This window comes from Panthera uncia, chromosome X, assembly GCF_023721935.1.
Source record: "Panthera uncia isolate 11264 chromosome X, Puncia_PCG_1.0, whole genome shotgun sequence".
NCBI lineage: Eukaryota > Metazoa > Chordata > Mammalia > Carnivora > Felidae > Panthera > Panthera uncia.
The window spans coordinates 9760138-9782139 of record NC_064817.1 but is presented as its reverse complement, the minus strand read 5'-3'; the positions used below and the strand labels follow the sequence as shown (position 1 = coordinate 9782139).

General features: G+C 47.6%; 1 protein-coding gene across 1 annotated transcript in view; it reads left to right on the top strand.

The window, feature by feature from the left end:
* The first annotated feature begins 2405 nt into the window (after nucleotides 1-2405).
* The window catches only part of GPM6B (glycoprotein M6B), a 147575-nt gene continuing 127978 nt past the window's right edge, over nucleotides 2406-22002 (top strand). Inside the window, exon 1 of the mRNA XM_049643463.1 lies at nucleotides 2406-2626. Within this exon, the coding sequence (XP_049499420.1) occupies nucleotides 2623-2626 (4 nt within the window). The 5' untranslated portion in view covers nucleotides 2406-2622. The remainder of the gene's footprint in view (nucleotides 2627-22002) is intronic.

Genomic DNA, 22002 nt, shown 5'->3' with positions numbered 1-22002 from the left:
CCTGGGCATCGCAGGATGTCCGGCAGCATCCGCGACCTCCACCAACCAGAGACCAGTAGCATCGCCTCCCCAGATGTGACGACTAAAACTGTTTTTAGGGATTGCCAAAGGTCTCCTGAGGAGTAAAATGATCCACAGCTGGGAGCCACTAAACTAGCTCAACAATAATTTACGTAACTGCTTCCCTTTTATTGAATAGGTGTTGCTTACATCGTGTCTGAGGTAAACGTCTTTTTATATCACTTTTGACTGAAACAGTCATTATTTACTTAGGACAAAGTCCCAGAAGTGGGATTATTAGGTCAGAGGCTATGAATATTTTTAAGTCTCTTGATATATACTACCAAATAGCTTTCCAGAAAGGCTCTACCAATTTACTTGCCCACCTGCAAAACAGTCTTGCTTTCCTTTTTTAAAGACCTTATTTTTAAGCAATCTCTACACCCAATGTGGGGCTCAAACTTACAACCCTGAGATCAAGAGTCGCACGCTCTACCGGCTGAGCCAGCCAGGTGCCCCAAATCTTGCTTCATTTTTTAAATGTTTCAGTTATTTAATATGGTTTTTTGTTTTTTGGGTTTTTTTTCCTTCTTAAGGGTGTTAGGGACAATTGTTGAAATAAGCCCATGAAATTTCCAAAGTGAGTAAAAATTTCTATTAAACTGTGGCTTTCCTTTAACATTGTGGACACAGTTGCTATAACTTGGTTTTTTTAATCACAGCATCCCATTGTGGCTTGCTTTAATATTTGGACAGCTGTTATTTCTTTTCGACGGGTAAAAAAAAAAAACAAAAAACAAACCCAAGACTTCTAGGGAAGGACAGAAAGTGGACCAAAGGGTTTACTTTCATCTCAGGGCACACAACCTTACAATTTTTGGTCCCAGAGTGGTGGAGTGAGGTGATGGCTTGCCAACACACGATTTCAGAATGTCATGCCCGAGTCTCATTCTGTCGTTTGCACGGTCTCCTAGGAGTCTCCCATGAGTCTCCCATGATGCAGGAACCAACGAAACCAAGTGCATTCCCCTGTGCCCCCAACCACTTGCACCTCTGTCTCTGCCCTTTGCACGCGATCTCAGTTATAGCCCAGTGCGGCTGGATTCCTGCACGTGCGCACATTCGGGCCTCATTCAAATGGATTACTTTCCTGTAATGGGGACAAGAAGTTAAACCTGTGAGCTCCCTGCTGTTTTATTAGTGCATAAAGATTGGTTAGGACTAACTATTCCCGTGGGACTGCGAAAATGAGCCAGTGATCTGCTCAGCACAAATCTCTGTCCTTTAATGCAAAAATATTATTAGGTTTTCTAGAGCTCTGCCTTGATAAAATCTTTCCTAATCCAATAAATTTCAATAGACGAAATGTTTGCTACCTCCACTCTTTCTCAATCCTAAAGGCTCTCTCTTTGGGGTTAAATGTCCCTTAAGGGTACTAGCTACGGTTCCAGCTTATGCAACCCTCTGTTCCAGTAATGGAAGTGTTCTCAAAACAACGAAACACAACATAAACTCTCCGCCGCAATATCGCGCTCAGAGATGTCTCAGCAAGTATCCACCGTAGAAAAATGACAAGGGTCTCAGAGCTTTTCTAATACCTTTGGAGACAGGAACATTATTCTCTAAAGAGACAGAAGGAATTTAAGCTCTGGACACTGTTAAACCATTAATTCACTTACAGGCTCACGTGCAAGGCCTGAGCAGTGGGGACGCGGCGACTGGGGTGAGTCTGCTAAGTCTCCCAGAGCCCGACAGGGGTGGGCTTCCGGGGATCAAGACGGCCGATGAAGGACACCACCAGATCTCTCCCTCACCACCCCAGCCTGGAGAGTGCCGCCCGTGCCCTTCTAGATCATCGTTACCCACAAGTAACTCAAGTCAGTGTTGGCTACCTTGGATGCACATTGCAATCACCTGGTGGCTTTTGCAGCTTGGATGCCTCAGTCTCGCCGGCAGAGACCCTGACGCAACCGGGTAAATCACCCCAGCTGGTTCTCATGTGCAACCAGGGTTGAGCCCCACTGAATTAAGTAATCACCCGCAGCTCATATATGAACAAAAGGAGCCAAGACTACGGATGGGGGCGGTGCGCTGCGAAACACTAGCCGTCCTTGGTTCGGTGTCCCCGGCCTCAGTCTCTTCATCTGCACAATGGGTTAAGGCTAGGACCGCAAAGCCCCTTCCAGCTGTTAACAGTTCGGTCCCGGGAAGCGGATCCGCGCCCCCTCCCCCCCTCCCCAGATCCCCTCTCTCCCCACCCCCTTGGCTTCTCGGGTCTCCGCGCCACCTCCGCGCCCGCTCGGGGGTCCCAGAGGAAGCCCCGAGCAGGGCCGGCCGCCCCGGCGCGCCCGCTGCCGGGTTCGGGCCCTCGCTGCGGGCGCACAAAGCCCCCGGCGCTGACGTCAGGGCCCCTCTCGGCACGGCCGGCCCCCAGTGCAGGCGGAGCCGCGCCGCGCTCCCACCCCGGCCCCGGAGCCAGCAGCGAGCCGCCAGCCGCCGGCCCAGCAGCGCAGCAGCACGCCCGGAGCCCGGCCCGCGCACGTGCCCGCCAGACCTGCAAACTTGTGCCGCCGGCTCGGCCCGTCCCCGGGGAGCCCGCGCCCCTCCAGCCAGTCTCCAGCCATGGGTAAGCCGGCGCGCCGCCCCCACCCCAACCCCTGCGCCACGGCCCCCGGCCCCGCGCCCCCGCCCCGCCCCGGCTCAGCTTCGGCTCCCGGGGCCCCCCGGCGCCCGGGGGGGGGGGGGGGGGGGGCCGGAGGTGGGAGGGGCGCGGCGCAGGTGTCCCGAACGCCCAGGTGCGCGGCCCGGCCCCGCGGCGGGGGCGCCCCTGGCCCCGGCCGCGCTCGGGCGGCCCCCCGGCGGGGCGCTCGCGGGAGGGGGGAGAGCCGGCCTCCCGGGGGTGCGGGTGGGGGCCGCAGGGAGAGCGGACGGGGCGTCCCGGGCGGCGGGCCCCGGCTTTATTTTAAGGGTCGGCGGAGAGGAGCTTCTTGCCGGTTTCCCGGGACGCTCTCCTTGTCGCCGGAGCGCTCCGCCCCCAGTGGGGTCCCGTCCCCTTCCTCCCCCGCCGTGGTCTTGCTGCCCTTAAAACCACAGGAAACGGACGCCCGGTTCCCCGAGGCTGGGGGCTTCCGAGAACTCGTTTGGGAACCGTGACCCTTGAAGCCAGGAAGGGGGGAGGGGGAGGGACGGGATGGGACCGAGGGGGAGTCTCTTTGTCCCCTGTTGCAACTACCAAAATGCGGAGCTGGGCGCAGGTGGAGGCGGCTTGCCAAGGGGGTTCGAGTGCAGCTGGGGGATCGACTCGTAACGCTGAATGCCGGGTTCTGGGGGTTGAAAATCTCCAACCTGGCCCGGGGCGGCTGTTGGGCGACTGTAGGATTCTTTCTGTCACCTCCTAACACCCCGAACTGCTGCCGTCAGCGGCATGTCGTTAAATGGGGACTCTGTCGGAAGGTTGCTGTGGCAATCCCCCTGATTCCGCTGCACCGCTGGCAGCGTCTGCGAGCTGTGTTTGGGGAAGGGCTTCTCTCCCCGCTCTGTTATCCCTCTCTAGTGGCAGCCAGACTGCAGCCACACGCGCCACAAAAGCCACAGGCTGGCGAGCCCCGCCGAAGCATTCCTAATGAGGAACGCCGTGGGTTTAACCACTGCGGGTTAATGGTCAGGGCTTGGGAATTCCTGGCCGTCCGCCACCCCCATCCGTGGCCCCTTACCCAGTCTGCAGCCCTCCGCTGCTGAGAGAGAGAGAGAGAGAGAGAGAGAGAGAGAGAGAGAGAGAGAGAATGAGAATGTGAATGTATGTGTAAGGGAGGGAGTGTAATTTTGTGCTGATTATAATTTTGGTGAGGGACAGCAAGAAGGACATTATTTTGAATTTAAAGGGAGGAGCAAAGAATTTTACAGCTGAATCTTCTTGAATTTACTAGGTGATCAAAATATGAGAGGAAACAAGGCCCCTGAATCCAACAAGAAAATTTCTTACCCAGAAGTTAGGGGAGGGCTAGGATAAAATCCTTCTAGAAAGGACAGGATCGCGTGACCTGTAACTCTGGTTCCTACCGGTTTAAACACCTGGACCTGAGTAGTCCCATCACTTCATGCTCCCTTTTATTTTATTTTGTTTTATTATTTTTTTAAAAGACTTTATTTTCAGGTAAGCTCTACACCCAAGGTGGGGCTCGAACGCACAACCCCCAGATCAAGAGTCACGTGCTCCATGGACCGAGCCAGCCAAGCGCCCCTCAATGCTCCCTTTTAAATGAGGCTCATACACGAAAATCAGCTGGCCGCTGCTGAGCCTGGAACTGTTTTGGCAGTGCTTGGCACAGAGGTGTGGAAGTTTATGGAGCGGCTCAGTACTGAGGAAAGCCTTCGCTAATTTTCCTGAAATAAAGTTATTTCTGGTCTTTTGACACTAGGCGTTCAGACTCGTACCTTTTAGACCTCGAGCGTCCGGTTACCACCTGGGCACCTTCTTGAGGATGGCTTTCACAGTACCCAGGGGGAGGCTGTAGTTTTGAAACCGGTGTGGACGTCCGTTCTCATGAAGCAAATGCCCAGACCAGGGGCCTGTTCTCAAGGCAGCGCTTTGTGTCTCGGACAGTTGTTGGTTCTATATTTCAGTGGCCAATTTGTTAATTTGCGCATACCTCACTGGTCCTGGCTGTATCCTTGGTTTGAGTTTTTACGATTAAAAAAAAAAAAGTTCTCTTCATGCCAGAAGGAAACCTACTGATTTCCTCTGGTAGATTCTTAGTAAATACACCACAAGGCTGTGAACTGGTTGTGTTTTTCCAGATGTATTTAATTATCCAACATACCCTTATGAATGTTTTAATTGAAATGATTTCAGGTCGGGAAAATTCTCGCCATTGGCCCATTGAGTTGGGACTTGGGTTCTTGCACAAGTCACTTCCTTGACCTGGTATCAGTTAATTTACTGGTAAAATGAGTGTGGTTTATGGAAATAAAAGCCCCTTGGGACTCAAATTTTAAAGTATTCAACGTCTTTAAATTGAAAAATAAAATACTGAGCCGTAGTGGTACGTAGGGGTCTATCTTTCAATGTATCTTAAAATATGTTTGCATTGTTGAGTGGGTTTATTTATTTATTTTGGCTTCGTCGAAATGTAATCCACATGCCATACAGTTTGCACGTTTTGAGTGTACAAAGTCCGTGATTTTTAGTGTATTCAGAGTCGTGTCCCCCCCCCACCGCTGACCCGTGTCGTCGTCACCTTAAAAAGAAATCCCGTGCCCATTGGAAGTACTCTCCACCCCACCCCCCTTGCCCCTGGCGGCCGCTCGCTCGTCTACTTTCTGTGCGGGTGGATGTGCCTACTGGGGACATTTCATGTAAATGCGATGAGCCCATTGATGTTTGAAGTGTGTTTGACTATTCGGTAACTTTGGTGGTTGTTCACAATGGGAGGTTGTGCATACACGGTGCACAGCACCTAAGCGTGTCGAAACTAATTTTTTCAATGGCCGAAGAGTTCCACGTTTGGCCGCTGTGCCTCTGCGCGCGTGTGTGCTGGGCACACATCCGTTCCCGGTTTTAGGCCGGTTTCATCTGTTGGGAACTCCTGTTGCCTAACAGAATTTTTTCCTTTTTTAAGTAACCCCTGTGCGCCACATGGGGCTCAGACTCAGCGTCCCCGAGATCGAGAGTTGGGTACTCTGAGCCAGCCAGGTCATGATCTCACGGCTCGTGAGTTCGAGCCCTGCATCGGGCTCTGTGCTGACAGCTCGGAGCCTGGAGCCTGGAGCCTGGAGCCTGCTTCGGATTCTGTGTCTCCCTCCCTCTCTGCCCCAACCCACTCGCGTTCTGTCTCTCTCAAAAATGAATATTAAAAAAAATTTTTTTTTAATTGTATGTGAAATGGTCAGATACATCCGAAAATTGCATTCATCCATTTTGTGGTGAGGATGTGTTTCCAAGGATTATGAATTTAAACAGTCATCTCACAAAATAGCTTTACCCAAAACTGGTTCAGAGCAGTTTTCCTTTCACTGTCACCTGCCTACAAATCATCTTTGATCTTGTCAAAAAAAAAACAAACAAAAAAAAACGTTTTTTGATTCTGTCGGCCTGGATGGGACCCGAGTTTCTGTATTTCTAGCAAGCTCCCTGGCAGTGATGCCGCAGGTCCCCAGGGTGAGGAAATTGAGGAAAAAGCGGGGCAGACCAGGGGCCATGCGCCTGCCCCTGCACTGCCGCGAAGTTGCTCTGTGATCTTGGGTAAATCATTTTCTCTTCTTGAGCTCCGTTGACTCCGTGGAATCAAGGGATCTGATGAAATTATTTCTTTGGGCTCTTACAGATCTAAATGGATGTAATTTAGAGGAGGGGAAAAAAAAAGGGTAATGTTATGCTTGAAAAACATGCGAAAACAGCTCTCTAATTGTTTCAACACTATTTGTTTCCACGAAGCCGGCATCACAGGACGGTTGGCCCTTCTCCAGGGAGCCTGTGGAGGAAGCTGTACCGTTTCCAGCTTTGGCTTCTCCTGCCCTCTTCTCCTTCGCGTTGGCCGCTCCAGAGATCCTCTCGTTACCCCCACACAGGGCCCAGACCACCTTCAGAGGCCCCCCCTTCCCCCCCCCCCCCCCCCCCCCCACGAGGAGCCATACATGCATACATACATGTTGGGTTCTGGAAGGTTGCTCGGAAATTCAGATGCAGTTGGACACAAAGGAATGGCATCCCGATGAATAGCCGGGCAGGAAGTCTTTCCAGAATGTGCTAGCCTCCTGCCCCTTGAGGGTAAACATCTTCCCGTGAGCGGGCCCTCCTGCCTTGGAGAGCGCTCCCTTTAAGTGTCTGGATGCACACTGAGATTGGAAATCGACCTCCTAGGCCGGTAGCACAGAGTAGTGTTCGTGACAAACAGGAAATAATTAGGATATTTTGGCTCCGGCGGAAGCTCTTGCCCAAATCACTTGACCCCTGCCGGGGTTTCCGGGAAATGATCCTTCGCCGCTGCCTCCAGGGTCAAGCAGTCAGATGGTTTATTGAAACTGCCGAAGTGGGGAATCCTCAAAAGTGCCACATACGTGGCTTGAGCATTCCGTTTCGCCTTAAACACGAGTTCTCCAATATTTTGTCGTGAGACTCAAGACCCCTGCTTTCAGCGGGAGCCCTGGTGGGGAGGCCCCTGAAGTCTCGCTCGGCGTGTCCGTCACGGCGCAGATGCGTCGGCTTTTGATTTCCAGTTTCAGATTCTTCTCGAGTCGAGTGAGCACTTCAAGGCATGGGGACCCAATCTGTGTGCAGAATGCTCGTACGTCGCGTTTCCAACTGACCCACCACTAAGACTTTGCAAAGCGATCAGCTTGGGTTTCAAAGAAATAAGAACTCTTCTTGTGCACACGTTTTATCTGTCTAGGTAGCGTTGAATTACATTTCATAATTATAGTAAATACAACTGGCGTAAATAGGTGTGGGAGCAAACCCAACTGACCCTTAGGTACACAAGTCAGCTGGTGGCAGAGGGGTACGTGGGCTGCTACTGTATTTTTAAGCCTGTGTCACCCACGTCATAATTTTAACATTTTTCTGGTTACTATCAGCTGGCTTCTTCGTGTTTATTTATTTATTGTTAAAAATTTTTTAATGTTTAGAGAGCGGGCGCGAGCAGGGGAGGGGCGGGGGGGGGGGGCAGACACAGAATCCGACGCAGGCGCTGGGCTCTGAGCTGTCAGCACAGAGCCCGATGAGGGGCTCGAACTCGGGAGCCGCGAGATTGTGACCTGAGCCAAAGTCGGATGCTTAACCTCAGGCACCCCTATTGTTAGTGTTTTTAATATGCTTTCTTTTCTGTTCAAATTCATCAAGACGCAAGATTGTTTTATTCATTCTTCTGTCCCAGCGCTTGTTCCAATGATTGGCATATCGTAGGTGCTCCAGAAATATTTGTGGAAAGGATGAGGGTTTTGTTGTGTAAAATGTACTTTATTAAGGCCTGTCTACGTTATAAATGTACAGATGACGAGGTATGTAAAAGTACATTTGGTATTAGAGAACTGTGCTAAACCATACTAAATAGGGCAAATGGGATTAATTATTATTCTTTAATAACATGAATACTTTCAGCTCAGATTTTCACAGAATAACAGAATTCAGAGCTTGGAGAGGCTTTAGAAGTAATTTGCCGCAGGCAGACAGACCCAAAAATAATTTAAAGAGCAGTTTGAATGTTACGTCATTACTTTTTTCCCCACCTTCAGCTTGTATTTTCTTTTGATGTCTTAATATTTTCCTGTCCTTGGTGAAAAGTACTTCCCTCTTGTCAGATTTTTGAAGTCCAGGAAAGCTTGGGGTGAAACAGTTTCCGGGAAATTCATCATGGCCCTGAGGATTAGAAGGGGACTTGCAGTGTTTCCGCTGGCTTCTGCAGTTGGGTTAAACAGGCCTACTTCAAGGCCACTGGCTCGGAGTTCCCTAAGAGCGTCTGAGTTCCCGTTCCATGCCTCTACCCTGGGGGCCCTCCGGGGAATGAAAGCTGCTCCCTCAACAAGTGATAGGAGTCCTGCTCCGATGGATGAGCCAGGTACTTTGCTGAGTCTCTTGATCTCTGACTTGTGAGCACCACCCCCCCCCCCCCCCCCCCCCGGCCATGTTGGGTGTAGAGATGACTTAAAAAATAAAATCTTAAGCAAAAAACACCCCAACCCCCAAACTGGGTTCTGTCCTCATCAGCACAGTCATTTCAGAGAGAGAGATTAACAATGACAACAGAAGTACAGCTCATATAGAATAATCTCCTCTGTCCAGGGGAAACGGAGCAGAGGAGTGGGGGTGGCCGGTGTTGGTATTTCAGAGTGGGGTTCCCTGGAGAGACTGTCCCCCTTGATCGAAGTCTTGAAGGATGAGCAGGACGACAGGGGTCTCAGTGGCCAGGAGAAGCTATCCCAGGCCCTGGGTACAGACGTGCTGGGGCTGGCAGGGGAGGCCAGGCCACAGGTGAGAGCAGGAAATAACTTGAGGTTATCCTCTTGGTTGGGGGGAATCACCAAGGGGTTTTAAGCAGGGAAGTGACAGATGGATGGAACCGATCATCTCTCCGAGGAGGTAAAAGAAACCAGTGGGATAGAGAATCCTTAGTGTCTAGTTGTAAAATTCCAGATGGGAGTCTGGGAGGAGTTCTGAGAAGGGCGAGATCTTGTAGCTTATCTTTTTTTGTTTTTTTTCTCCCCCCTCGTAGCTTATCTGAAGCTTCTGGTGCACACTTGGGCTTGAGGTGTTTTGAGAAGAGTGGCAGGGCTTTAGGGTTGGGTAGAAGGGAGGTAGGAGTGAGCGGGCTTGGTTACTGGTAGAATCCTGAAGAAACTGGCTTGGCCTGAGCAGAGAATGGGGTGGGGAAAAGTAGGAAGGAAGACCGGGGAGGGACACATTTTAGTTACACGTGGACACCTAGATGTGAATCTTGCAAAACCGTTTTTAATATTGTCTCTTGCCTCTTCCCTTTCAAAGGATGAAGTGGAGAAGGAAGGAAGCGTGAGCACTTCTGGGCTGGAGAGGGTCATCTTTGCTGTGACTCCAGAGAGGGTGGCTCTTGAAATGGAACCCGGTCTTGTGTCTCTATTTATTTGATTAGTAATATTAAAAGTGGCATTTTTCTTCCTTAAATGTTTGAAACAATTCAGCAGTGCCAAGATCTGGGTCTGGAGTTTTCCTTGTGGAAGTGTTTAAAGTTATGTTTTATATATTTAAAAAATTTTTGTTAAATATTTACTTTTGAGAGAGACACACACATACACACACAGAGGCATGAGCGGGGAAGGGGCAGAGAGAGGGAGACACAGAATCTGAAGCAGGCTCCAGGCTCTGAGCTGTTAGCACAGAGCCCCATGTGGGGCTCGAACTCCCAAACTGTGAGATCATGACCTGAGCCGAAGCCGGGCTCAACCGACTGAGTCACCCAGGTGCCCCGAACTAGATAATTTATTTGTTATTTTTTTAACATTTATTCATTTTTGAGAGAGCGTGAATGGGGGAGGGGCAGAGAGAGAGGGAGACACAGGATCCTAATCGGGCTCCAAGCTCTGAGCTGTCAGCACAGAGCCCGTCGCGGGGCTTGAACTCACAGACTGCAAGATCAAGACCAGAGCTGAAGTCAGCCGCTTAACCCACTGAGCCACCCAGGCGCCCCTGTGTCATATTTTTTCACAGAGATTGTAGTGTTCAGATTTCCTCTTTCTCTTTGATTTTTGCTGAGTTGTGTTTAAGGACTTTTTTCCATTTTGTCTATGTATGTTACCAACTTTCCGGATGTACAGTTGTTCATCATACTCTCGTATTAACCGTTTAATTCTATCTTCTTGTGGGACCTGTAGTGGTCCTCCTCCGTTCATTTCTAGTGATGTAGGTAATTTGTATTCTCTTTATCTTTCTTGATCGATCTTGGCCAATTATTTTAAAATAATCTTGGTAGATTGATACTTACATGTGATAATTACATCGGATGGATGAACTGACCGCTTAATAAAAAAAAGAGTACATTTTCTAGTGATCAGAAGGTAGGATTTTAATGTCTACAGGTAATAACTGCTTCCTTCGTCAGAAAACAAAAATCTTCCGAAGGAAAAAGTGCTTCAACCTGATCTTTTGAATTTTATTTTATTTAAAAAAATTAAAAAAAAATTTTAGAGCGCGAGAGCGAGTGGGAGAGAGGGACAGAGAGAGAGAGAGAGAATCCCAAGCAGGCTCCACACTGTCAGTGTGAACTCGACGTGGGGCTCGATCCCACGACCCTGGGATCGTGACCTGAGCTGAAATCAGGAGTCGGACACTCAACCGACTGAGGCACCCAGATGCCCCTTGAATTTTATTCTTCGTGGCTGTGTATACATATAACTCAGTATATTTGAACTTGGTGTGGCCACATATGTTGTAAAATACGTGAAGTTGGAGTTACCACTTAGTATTGGATTGTTTATCTATTGGTTTTTCTGTAGGACGGTTAAATTCTGCTTTCTGTGCACTGGAGGATATTGAGTAGCACCCTTGGTGTGCACCCACTATGTGCTCGTGACAGTGTCCTCGATGTGACGACCAGAAACGTGTCCAGACATGGCCAAATAACCATCGTTGAAGGGCAGAATCGCCCCATGTTGACAACCCCTGCTTTGGGATGAGAGCGATTGAAAACGTTTTTGTGCTTCATGCTATCCTGAGGTCTCAGTAGTGGCGTCGTTGAGGACTTAGTTGAGCACGTGTACTGAACAGGCGGGTCTCTGGTGCCCAGGGTGTTCGCTTTCCGAAAAGGATGCTTGATTCTAGCCCTAAAGTTCAGCTAGAATTTTTAAAAAATTCTTAACCTTTTAAAAAATTTGTAACCATTTTCAACATCCATCAGAGAATCTGGAGATGGAATGGGGACTCTTGCAGACCACCTAATTCGCTCTCTCTTTGGAGTAAAACGGTGGCTAAACCGTCTCCTCAATGAGACCAAACACCCCTGGGGATTGGGAGTGCACGGCTTGGCTTGTTCTGATGTTCGGCGCCCCGGAGCCCTGAAAGGGCTGAATCGATGGGAAATTGATCCCGCTCACTGAAATCGCTTTCATCATCTTTTGTGCTCTTCATCAAGTAGAAAGACATCAAGCATCTCGTCCCATTTTTTTTTTTAATATCTTTAATTACCTTGATGGCCTTTCCATAATTAGAATTCATCTCCTTCGCTATAATCAAATCTACCCAGATTAAGCCTTTGAGGCAACCTTCCTGCACGTTCTGTCCTGTCCTTAGGGTCCGTAGTCACGACTTCGTTGCATTTTTCTGTGTGTTTGGGAGACGTGGGAGTTGTGAGAGGAAGGACTCCTTTTTTCCCCCTTGTTGCTCACAGAGAGCAGTTCCCCCAGCCATGGATCTCCCTGCCCCCTCCCCGCCACTGCCGGGGAGACCTTAATGCGGTCTGTTCAGAGAGGTCTGAGCACGCTTAGAAACTAGTTCTCGTCTTAAATGGTGCAAGAACGTTGGAAGCAACGGTTTGGAGGAGCCTAGGAAATCCACTGTGCCATCTGTGCGTCGGGGTCCCTCTGTTAGGTTTAGGAATGTGATGTTTCACAACTCCCCGAAAAGAATGTTTAAAGGAGCAGAGGCTGGAGACGTAATTAGCAAAGGAATTCAGACCCTTAAGCTAACTTGATTGGACGCAGCACTTTATTTTATATTTTCCTTTTAGTTTTCTCTTGTGGCATTTGACAGTTGCCATGGTAAGTAAAGTAGAATTCAGAACATTAAAGAGATGAATTTCCATTTCATGAATTATTACCGTTTTGCAAAGCCAATGTCCTGGATTATCAAAAACTGGTCTGAGCTCTATTATATAATGGCATCGTCGCGAATACTTCTAGATGTTTTGTAAGAGGCACGGATATTCTAAAAATCATTTGAAAATGTTCTGAGGGGCACCTGGGTGGCTCAGTCGGTTAAGTGTCTTGATTTCAGCTCAGGTCATGTTCTCATGGTTCGTGAGTTCGGGTGCTGCGGACGGACGGCACGGAGCCTGCTTGGGATTCTCTCCCCTCCCCCCATATGTACATAAACTTAACAGAAATTTGCTATTGAAGTATATAAACACAAAAAGTGGGCAAACCGTAAGCCTATAGCTTGGCGAGTTTTTTCAAACTTAACCAGTGCGTAGATGAAGAAGCGAAACGTGACCAGCCCTGCAGAATTCTCCTGCATGCTCCTTTTGAGGCACCCAGGCGAAGGGTAATCACTCCTCCTTTCTACCAGCATAGTTTTGCCTCTTTTTCCACTTATATAAATGGAATCATTTAGGATAAATGCTTAGGTCTGGCAGCTTTTGATCAACATTAATAATATCATTTTGAAAGTCGGTGATGTTTTCTGTCTGAAAAATAGACTTGCTTCTAAATCACTAATGGTTAAGGGGAGCCTGGGTGGCTCAGTCGGTTAAGCGTCCGGCTTCCGGGCAGCTCATGATCTCGGGGTTCATAGGTTCAAGCTCCGTGTCAGGCTCTGTGCTGACAGCTCGGAGTCTGGAGCCTGCTTCGGAATCTGTGACTCCCTCTTTCTGCCCCTCCCCCTCTCACGCTCTGTCTCCCTCAAGAATAAATAAACATTAAAAAAAAAAAAAACAAAGAAATTACTATGGTTAAAATCACTTATTAAATGCTTTCGGGTATAGAGGTGTGCTAGGGAGTCCATAAACCACTGCTTCCTACCCTCTATTTTGAGTGGAAAACTTTGACACAACAGGTGTGAGAGGTGCTTTGAAAACAATTGACGAGCCATGAGACAGGCACATGAAAAACAAGCATACGGCTGAAGAGATGACCGAGATAAGGTAGCCCCGTTATCCCCCTGGGAAATGGAAAGTTCATGATGGCAGGGTTGTAAATAAAGAGACGGTTGTGGGTGTTGCGTATTTATTCAGGAGCTGCTCAATGTAAATATTTTATGGCTTCAAGCTCTAAGGATCTGCCAGATGTTGAGACCTCCTCCCAAGTAGGTTCCCGAAGAAGACGGGAGTTTTAAGAATTGTCCGAATTAACGGTAGTCGGGGGAGTCTTGGCAGGTGGCTGTCTCTACTACGCCGCAAGGTTGGCCGAGGCCCGGAGGCCTGGGATGGGTTCTGATCCTCCTCCTGAGAAGTTTCGGAAATCGATACGAAACCCTTTCTGCTAAATGAACTTGTTGCGTGGTTTGGAGGGAGACAGATAAGCTGCTTTCGTTCCTCCGGTGAGGACGAGTTGCTCACCGAATGAACGATGTCGGCAGCCGAGCGAACGCTCTGTCGTGTCTCGGAGCTGGCTGGACCTCGGAGCGTCGCTGCTTCCCCCGGAGGGGTGTCCGTTGACGGTCCCGCCAACAGCGCGCGAACATTCGTCTCTCCGTGTCTTCGCCCGCATTTGGTGCTGTCGACGGTTTAATTTTTTCACAACCCTGATAGGTATGAAGCGGTATTTCATTGTTTTTTTTCATGTTGGATGTTCCTAGACAGTTTGGAGCTTTTTGGTAGGTTCATGGCCCTTTGAAGTTTTGTCTTTCGTTTATATCCTTGTTTTTTCTTCCTGGCTTGTTGTGATTCTTTATACATTCTGGATGCTAATCCTCAGTTAAACGGGACCTCAATGTTCTCTTCCTCTCTGTGATTTTGTGGAACGTATCTTCTGTTGTACTGAGTTGTTTTTTATTGTAACAAGTCCTAATTAATCTTTTCCTTTATTATGACTTGTGCCTTTGGTTTTTGCCTTGTTTTAGAATTGTTCTTATAGCCAAGGTCATGCAGGTGTTCTGTTCTTCCATATTTTCTTCTAAGGTGTTTTTAAAGTAATGCTTTTCATTTTTCAGTCTTTGTTCCTTTGGGATTTTAGCTTTTTGGTAGAGTAAGAGAAATCTATTTTCATTTTATACTTCCTCTGCAGAAACGCCCGTGTACTTAATGGTTCATCGCTTCCCCACTGATTTTCATATAACACCGTCTCTCACGTTTTAAATTTCCCCCCTGTACGTGCGCGTACATCTCTGGACTCTGTTCTGTGTCTTGGCTGTGTTTTGCCATCTGTGTGCTAAGAGGACACGGTCCTGATGACTGTAGATGTGTAGTAAGCCTGGGTGTCTCCTAGGAGAATTTTGCTTCTCTCGTTCTTCTTTAAAAGTGCCTGAGATAGTCTTAATTTTTTCTTGCTTTTGGAATCGGCTTTTCATGTTCCACAAACATCCCTGTTAGGATTTTGAGTGGGATTACAGTGAATCGCCAGCATAATTTCCATGACAGTGCATGTATTTACCATGTCGAAGCTTCCGTATCGAAGCTTCTTTGATCTTCCCCAGTAGTGTTTCTGCACACCTTAAAAAAAAAAAAAAGTATTAAAGGGCCCTCCTAGTTTCTGTGGCTTTTTTTTTTTTTTTTTTTTAAGAGAAAAAGTCAATCAGTTGGCGTCCAGTCTCATTTCATGGGGATGTCATCGTTCCCCTCCACAGACCTGTGGCTTCTCAGACTCCAACAGATCGGATACGCTTCTTGAGATTAACATAGCAGCTGTAGGGGGAAGCTGGTTCTCGATTATCCCCTACCGACCTGGTCGTAAGAACCGAACTGAAGGGAGGTATCATTGCCTCAACCGACTGGTGACGGTTTTCTTATCTAATCTTTTTGTAGTATGTCAAAGGAAAGAAGAAAAGTGAAATTTCCACTCATCTGTTAGAGCAATATGCAGCTAAGGTAACCCTAGAGTGATTTAAACAGACTGTTACTTCCACATTTGGTGATGCTATCTGAGAAATTGAACCTTTCATGGTCGACTCGAGATCCCCCAGTTTCCCGAAGTGCTTTAATGGGAAACTTGTCCTGGAATATCTTCACATAGCTGTTCACCCTCGAAGAGGAGGCCGGGATCGGGCTGGAGCACGAGCCTGATTTATTCCAGAAAGTGGTGTATTCAGCCGACAAGTGAGATTATGTGTGCTGCTACCCATCACTTCGCAGAAACATTCCTGCCCGGGTCCTCAGACTTTTGTTTATTTGGAGGCAACAGAAATCACAAACTAGGACATATTCTCCTAGGACCTATCTTGGGAAATGCAATTTTTAATAATAGAGGGCTGTCACTCCCTCACTGTAGACGATGGCCAGAACAAAACCAGACTGTTGGTCATTTTCTGTATACTGCCTGCCGCCCCTGGGCACCACCCCCCACCGACCAGCGCCCACACACCTCCACGCGTTTATTTTTATTGCTTAAAGTTTGTACGTATGTATGTAGTTTTGAGTAATCTCTACCCCTGACGTGGGGTTCGAACTTCGGACCCTGAGATCAAGGGTTGCATGCTGTACCGACTGAGCCAGCCAGGCACCACGGTGGGGTGTGGCGCTACTTAGAAAAAACAAACAAAAAACCACCTCCGTACTTAGACTTAGGTAATCTTGAAAACCCCCAGTCCTAGAATCCATTCTTGAAATTCACCTGTTTTTGTCATATGTTTTTGTCTTGGAGAGGGGTCTCAATGTACAAACTCTAGCATTTAAAAAACAAAAAAAAAATTTTTTTGAAGTTTATTTATTTGGGAGGGGGCAGGGAGACAGAACCTGCAGGGGAGGGGCAGAGGGAAAGGAGGGCCGAGGATCTAAAGCAGGCTCTGAGTTGACAGCAGCGAGCCCTGAAGCCACGAAATGCGAGACAGCATCATCTGGACCCCAGCGTCCAGAGCGCCTAGGTGGGGACACAGATGGAACTTTTGAAGTCAGGAAAGACCGTCTTTGCAAACCTTTAAAACTTAATAGCCTACGGGAAGGGTTCGGTTTGGGCTGAAATAGAACAAGGGACTGTAGCCACCAAATAAAGGGACCCGGGTGGGGAAGGAGTTGCCCGGTTCAAACGGTGCCTTTCTGACAGGGAGCCTTCGGGGACAAGCCTCTGTGACACGAACAAACGCAGGCCTGGATGTGACTAATTACTGGCGCTCTTGTGGACCCAGTTGTTGAACTCCGTTGATGTCCGATGAATTCTGACCGCAATCGAGGCTTTCTTTGTGATAATAATGAGACAAATGATCACACGTATGATACAAAATGGATCATAATTGTATTGAGAAAATTCTTTTTACCTGAGAGGTTTTATTATACCAACCTCTTTCCAGCAAACTCTCAAATACTCATGTAACCAAAAAAAAAAAAGGCATAGAACATTGAAGTGACCATTATTTTTTCACTCACCGTTTAATTTGAAGCAACAACTTGATTAACCTTTTAATTTTCTTCTAAGAGTGCTAATGAGTAGCACGATGGCTGACGGAAGCATCCTATTTTCCCTGACCTCCCCAGTCCGTGGTGAAGGTCTTGGGTTGAGACACATGAGGTAGACCGTATTTGGCCGTTGGGGCATCCAGTATGGCGTGTTGGTATGGTCCAGTCTGATACAGCCCAGCTGTCCAACAAGCTGGAAGGAAGGTGGTGGCCGGAATATTCCCTCCCAAGGGCCATTTCCTGCCTGGTCCTGCGGGGAGACAAAAGAAATCCCCATTTATTTCTTTCTTCTCCCCCCTGCCCAAACTTTGCACATGGCAGTTATAGCCTCCTCCTGGATAGTCTTTTTTTTTTTTTTTTTTTAAACGTTTATTTTTGAGACACAGCATGAGCGGGGGATGGGAGAGAGGGAGACGCAGAATCTGAAGCAGGCTCCCAGTTTATCTGCTCGTTCTCTTTGAGTGTGTGGTACCCCCATGTGGGTAATGGTTAAGTATGACGTGGAGGGGCGCCCGGGTGGCGCAGTCGGCTGTGTCCGGCTCTGGCTCAGGTCACGATCTCGCCGTTGTGAGTTCGAGCCCCGCGTCGGGCTCTGTGATGCCGGTGCAGAGTCTGCTTCGGCTCCTGTCTTCCTCCCTCTTTGCCCCTCCCCCCCTTCTCAAAAACAAATAATAAAAACATTTTTTTCAAAGTGTGATCTGGAGGAAGCCGTGTCTGGTTATGTTCAGTGTGTTATTTTTGTTCCCATGTAATAAATGGTTCTCAGTGGTCTGATATTGGCATATAAAAGTAACTGTAGTCCATCTTTGCAGGAAATTTTTTCCTCCATATCTTTAGGAGAACTTGGCAAAAACATCTTTTCTGGATAAGAGTCAAGTTTTTATGTCCGTGCCCTTTACTTATTCCTAACCATATCGATAGCTCTCTTCCTATGAATGTTTAGTTGATGCATCTTTGACGTCTTTGTGAGAAAAATCCAATATAATTTCACACACCGAGGCCCCTGCACAGCTTTATTTGAAAGTCTTGTTCTTTTGTGTTAGTTCTATGAAACTGCTAAACATTCATGAACATTACTTGAATAGATTGCCCTTTGAGGATGACATTAAGAATGGAGAAAGCCATCTTGGTTTCTCAGAATTAAGAGTTCATCCTCTTAGGAAACAGCAAGTAATCAGAACGCGCTTTATTATAGTACTTATCCTTATATTTGAAAGCAGGTGCGGGCACCTGGGTGGCTCAGTCGTTAAGCATCTGACGTTGGCTCAGGTCGTGATTTCACAATTCGTGACTTCAAGTCCCGTTTCTCTCTCTCCCTGCCCCCCTCCCTGTCCTCCCACCCCTCTTGGGATTCTGTCTGTCTGTCTGTCTCTGTCTGTCTCTCTCTCTGCCCCTTGCTCACTTGCGTGCGCGCTCTCTCACACAACAAAACGATCCCCCCAAACAGGTGTTTATTCACAAAAATATTACCTGACAAATCCTAGCGCCGGATATTGGCCGGTCAGGGAAACACCCCTCCTTACCACCACCCCCACCCGCAGTCCAGTTTGCGGTATCCACCATTACTGGTATCCTGTGTTTGAAATCTTTATGATAAAAGGTTTGGCCTCTTGACTCTCTCCCGAAATTGAAGAGTTTTGATGGCCTCTCCAAGTAAGGGGAATGGAGAGGTTCAGGAAGGAAGACATCGGGAAGGAAAGAAAGATTGGTCCCACTGTGGATCGTCTGCCCAGGAAATTGCTTGCTTTCCCGTAAGGAAATGTCTCTGTAATGCTACAAAGAAGGTCCAACGTTTTGTCATTGTCACAGGCGGCTACAGCGCCGCCCGGGCAGAAAAAAGACCACCATAGCCGATGCCTGATGTGGGAATAACAAAGGCAGATGAAAAATTAAATTTTCTTTTGGCCTATAGCCCATTGACGGGTCCTTGAGACAGGTTGAATGACATTCCTCTAGGAGCTCGGCTGCTTCCATGATGACACTTTGCTGGGGGCAAAAGGCAGTCATAGCCCGACGCCCCCCCCCCCCAAAGCCCCAGGATCTTGGAAGTCTACTTTAACATGTAGAAATTACTTTGGAAATTTGTTTGATCTCTGCCGCCCCGCCCCCCAAGATTCAGGTTGGCAATCATCCTCTAAGCTTATGGCCCACTTATGTACATGTGAAGGGTCTCATGACCGAAGTTTTACTAGACAGTAATAAATGATGTCTTCCTAACAATAGCTAACCCCCTTCCCATCCTGAAGGTATATAATCAGTCACCCGTCACAGCCCCAGGGCAGCTCTTTCTGCCCACGGGTCCTGTCCCCGTGCTTTAATAAAATCACCTTTTTGCGCCAAAGATGTCTCAAGAGTTCTTTCTTGGCCTTCGGCTCCAGACCCCGACACTCGAAAGCACATCAGTGCCCAAGCTCTGAATGTCCACGGTAGTTACTTGCTGTGACGGTAGTTATTGGCTGTGACGTTGCTGCTTTGCTGATATCATCAAAGGCATTATTATTATTATTATTATTATTATTATTTAATGTTTTATTTATTTTTGAGAGCGCAAGCGAGGCAGGGGCAGCAAGAGAGGGACAAAGGATCCGAAGTGGGCTCTGCACCAACATTCACGAGTCCGATGTGGGGCTCGAACTCACAAACTCGAGATCGTGAGCTGAGCCGAAGTTGGACGCCCAACTGGCTGAACCACCCAGGTGACCCATCAAAGGCATTATTTGAGACCAGCCTGCTTAATTGTCATTGCACATGCATTGCCCACGCGCAATTGCAAGTACAGGAATTACCGTGGTAGGAGAGTCTTTGGCCTTGAGGAAGAGCCCACGGGTTGGTGGGTCAGATGTACCTGTAATAGGGATTAAAAGCCAAACAACCGAAATGTGTTCGGGAGAAAGCATTTTCTTTTAGTGATAGAATGGTACCAATCCTAGTCTGCATTTCTACTACATATATTACATATAGTAGCCATTTCTCTACAGAGCAATTGGGTATTTTAAGGACCGTATTAACAAGTTTCAGATTTAGTTACATCTGAACGTTGTTACTTTTGCAAGTGACCATCCTGCTGAAACAGCTTTGGATTGGAGAGAGTCAGACCTTTGCAACAGGGTATTTTTCTGAATGTAGCAAATTATCATGTGTACTTTAATGCAATTAGGAAAATAGAGACTGATGGGTAATAAAACTGATCAAAACCACAAGTTACATCACAGAATAAACCATAAACGATGCCGGTAACTGTCCTAACCTAAAGAAACATCGTCGTTATATGATGCTTCGTTCTTTAGAAGCCTGGTGACACCATCGTGGGCACCAGAACATTAAGATGTTGCTTGAATGCCTGACAAATTCTGGTCTGTTACATAGTTGAGTCTTAAATGGAAAGCTTTAATTATTTTCTATGATTTTATTACCTATGAATACTTATCTTTAGGGTACAGGAGATCAGGTATATGCTATTGTTGCCATGGTAACCTTGTACTTAAAATGGCAGGCTGTTGCTTCCTTGATTTAAAATATGTATAATTTTATTGCCATAAAAATCACCTACACAGACTTTTCTCAGGTCCAGCGAGTTACTCCTCCTCTGACTTGATCACACAGTTGTTTTGAGAAATACCGGAGGTTATTACTCTAAAGCACTGAAGTTCTTTTCAACGTCTGTCATTTAAGAATTGGAATATTTACACCTAGCTCATTGGTGTCCTTGCCATGTTTAACTGAATGAAACAACCTTAACGGATTTTCTAGATAATTGAGGGACCCACAGATAAATGGGACTTGAGCTCCTTATGTGGTGTCTGTCTGCAGGTGGCAGTCACTCAGGCGGATGTGCCCACCTTTCACTTGAGCCCCTATGACACTGAACTTGAATATTTCAGTCTATTTCCATCTCTGCTGTCACGGAGGTCCCATTATACCAATCTGCTGCCTAAATTATCTATTTTTTTTCAAGGTGGAACCTCCTTAAAACACACACACACACACACACACACACACACACACAAACCAATCAATCCATGTTCTTTGTAAACAAACTTAAGCAGTGTTGAATGCGGCATTCGTTTCCATGCAGGGGTTCTGTCGCCTCCTTTGTGAAGTGGGCTTTGCAGCGTCTGTTGGCCACTTGGTCTTTTTATACTTGACTATTTTGCAAATGATTAAGGCTACCATAACATTTCACATTCTGCAGAAGTGGGGAATAACAAGTGATGTACGTCTATCCGTGCATAAATTGCATTCTGTATCCACAATGGTGATACGTGCCTGTCCTGTTGTGGAGACATAGGCAAGGACCGTGCTGCCCCTCCCCTTTATATCCATTCCAAAAGCTTGGGGACAGTGTGAGCTTCAACTGTGAGCTGCTCTTTCATACATTTCTGCCTTTCTGGAAGACTTACATTAGCAGAATGTGTTTGTGTTTCTATGTTACATCTTTTTTTTTTTTTTTTTTTTTTGGCTGGCTCGCTGGCTCGAATAAGCTCCCTTGGTCAGCGAGAAAATAAAATTAGAGTTCAGAGGCTCACGAGGCAGGTCCAGAGACTGCTGCCTTAGGCCCTCTTCCTGCTCCATACCCACATGTCCCATCCCCCTCTTGGGGTTGGGCCAGTGCAGCTGAAAATCCTGCTGGGCCTTTCAGAGTTGAAGGAGCAGGATGCACTTAATCATTAGTTGTAATTACAAATGCTGGAGAATAAGCTTGGGCAAGGTTTTCTCCTACGCTTTGAGCCACTTAGGGCTGGTCTAAGAAGAAAATTGACATGGAACAGATTAACAGGAGAAAATGAGACAGACGTCGAATATCCCGTGCACCTCCTGTATACAAGGGAGAGACCCGAAATGGCCGAAGCCACTGCCTTACAACCCATCTTCAGCCAAAGACACAAGATGTTGGGGGTGGGGAACCAGTTTCCAGTTACCGGGAAAAGCACCGTAAACAAGGGTGGGGTTGTTGTGCAGATTTCGGCCCGGCCTTCTCCATTGGTTAGTTTCTAGAGATTTAGAGCCCTTCCCCCTCCTCCCAGTAGGTGAGGGGAGACGCCCTTACAGATGGAGATTTCCCTTCTACCTGTAAATGTCCCTTACAAAAGGCTAACTTCTCGCTTCTCAGAGCTTCTCCTGCGTTTGCTGTTGCTTAGAAATAACCAGCCTAAAATAATATGTCAAAGAGGCATGTCTTGGGTTGGCAAAATTTGCTGCCCTACAACATGCACACATAAAACCTTCACTGAGTCTTTGGTGTGTGCGGAGACTGTTCTAAGTGCTTTACCTGAGTCAACCA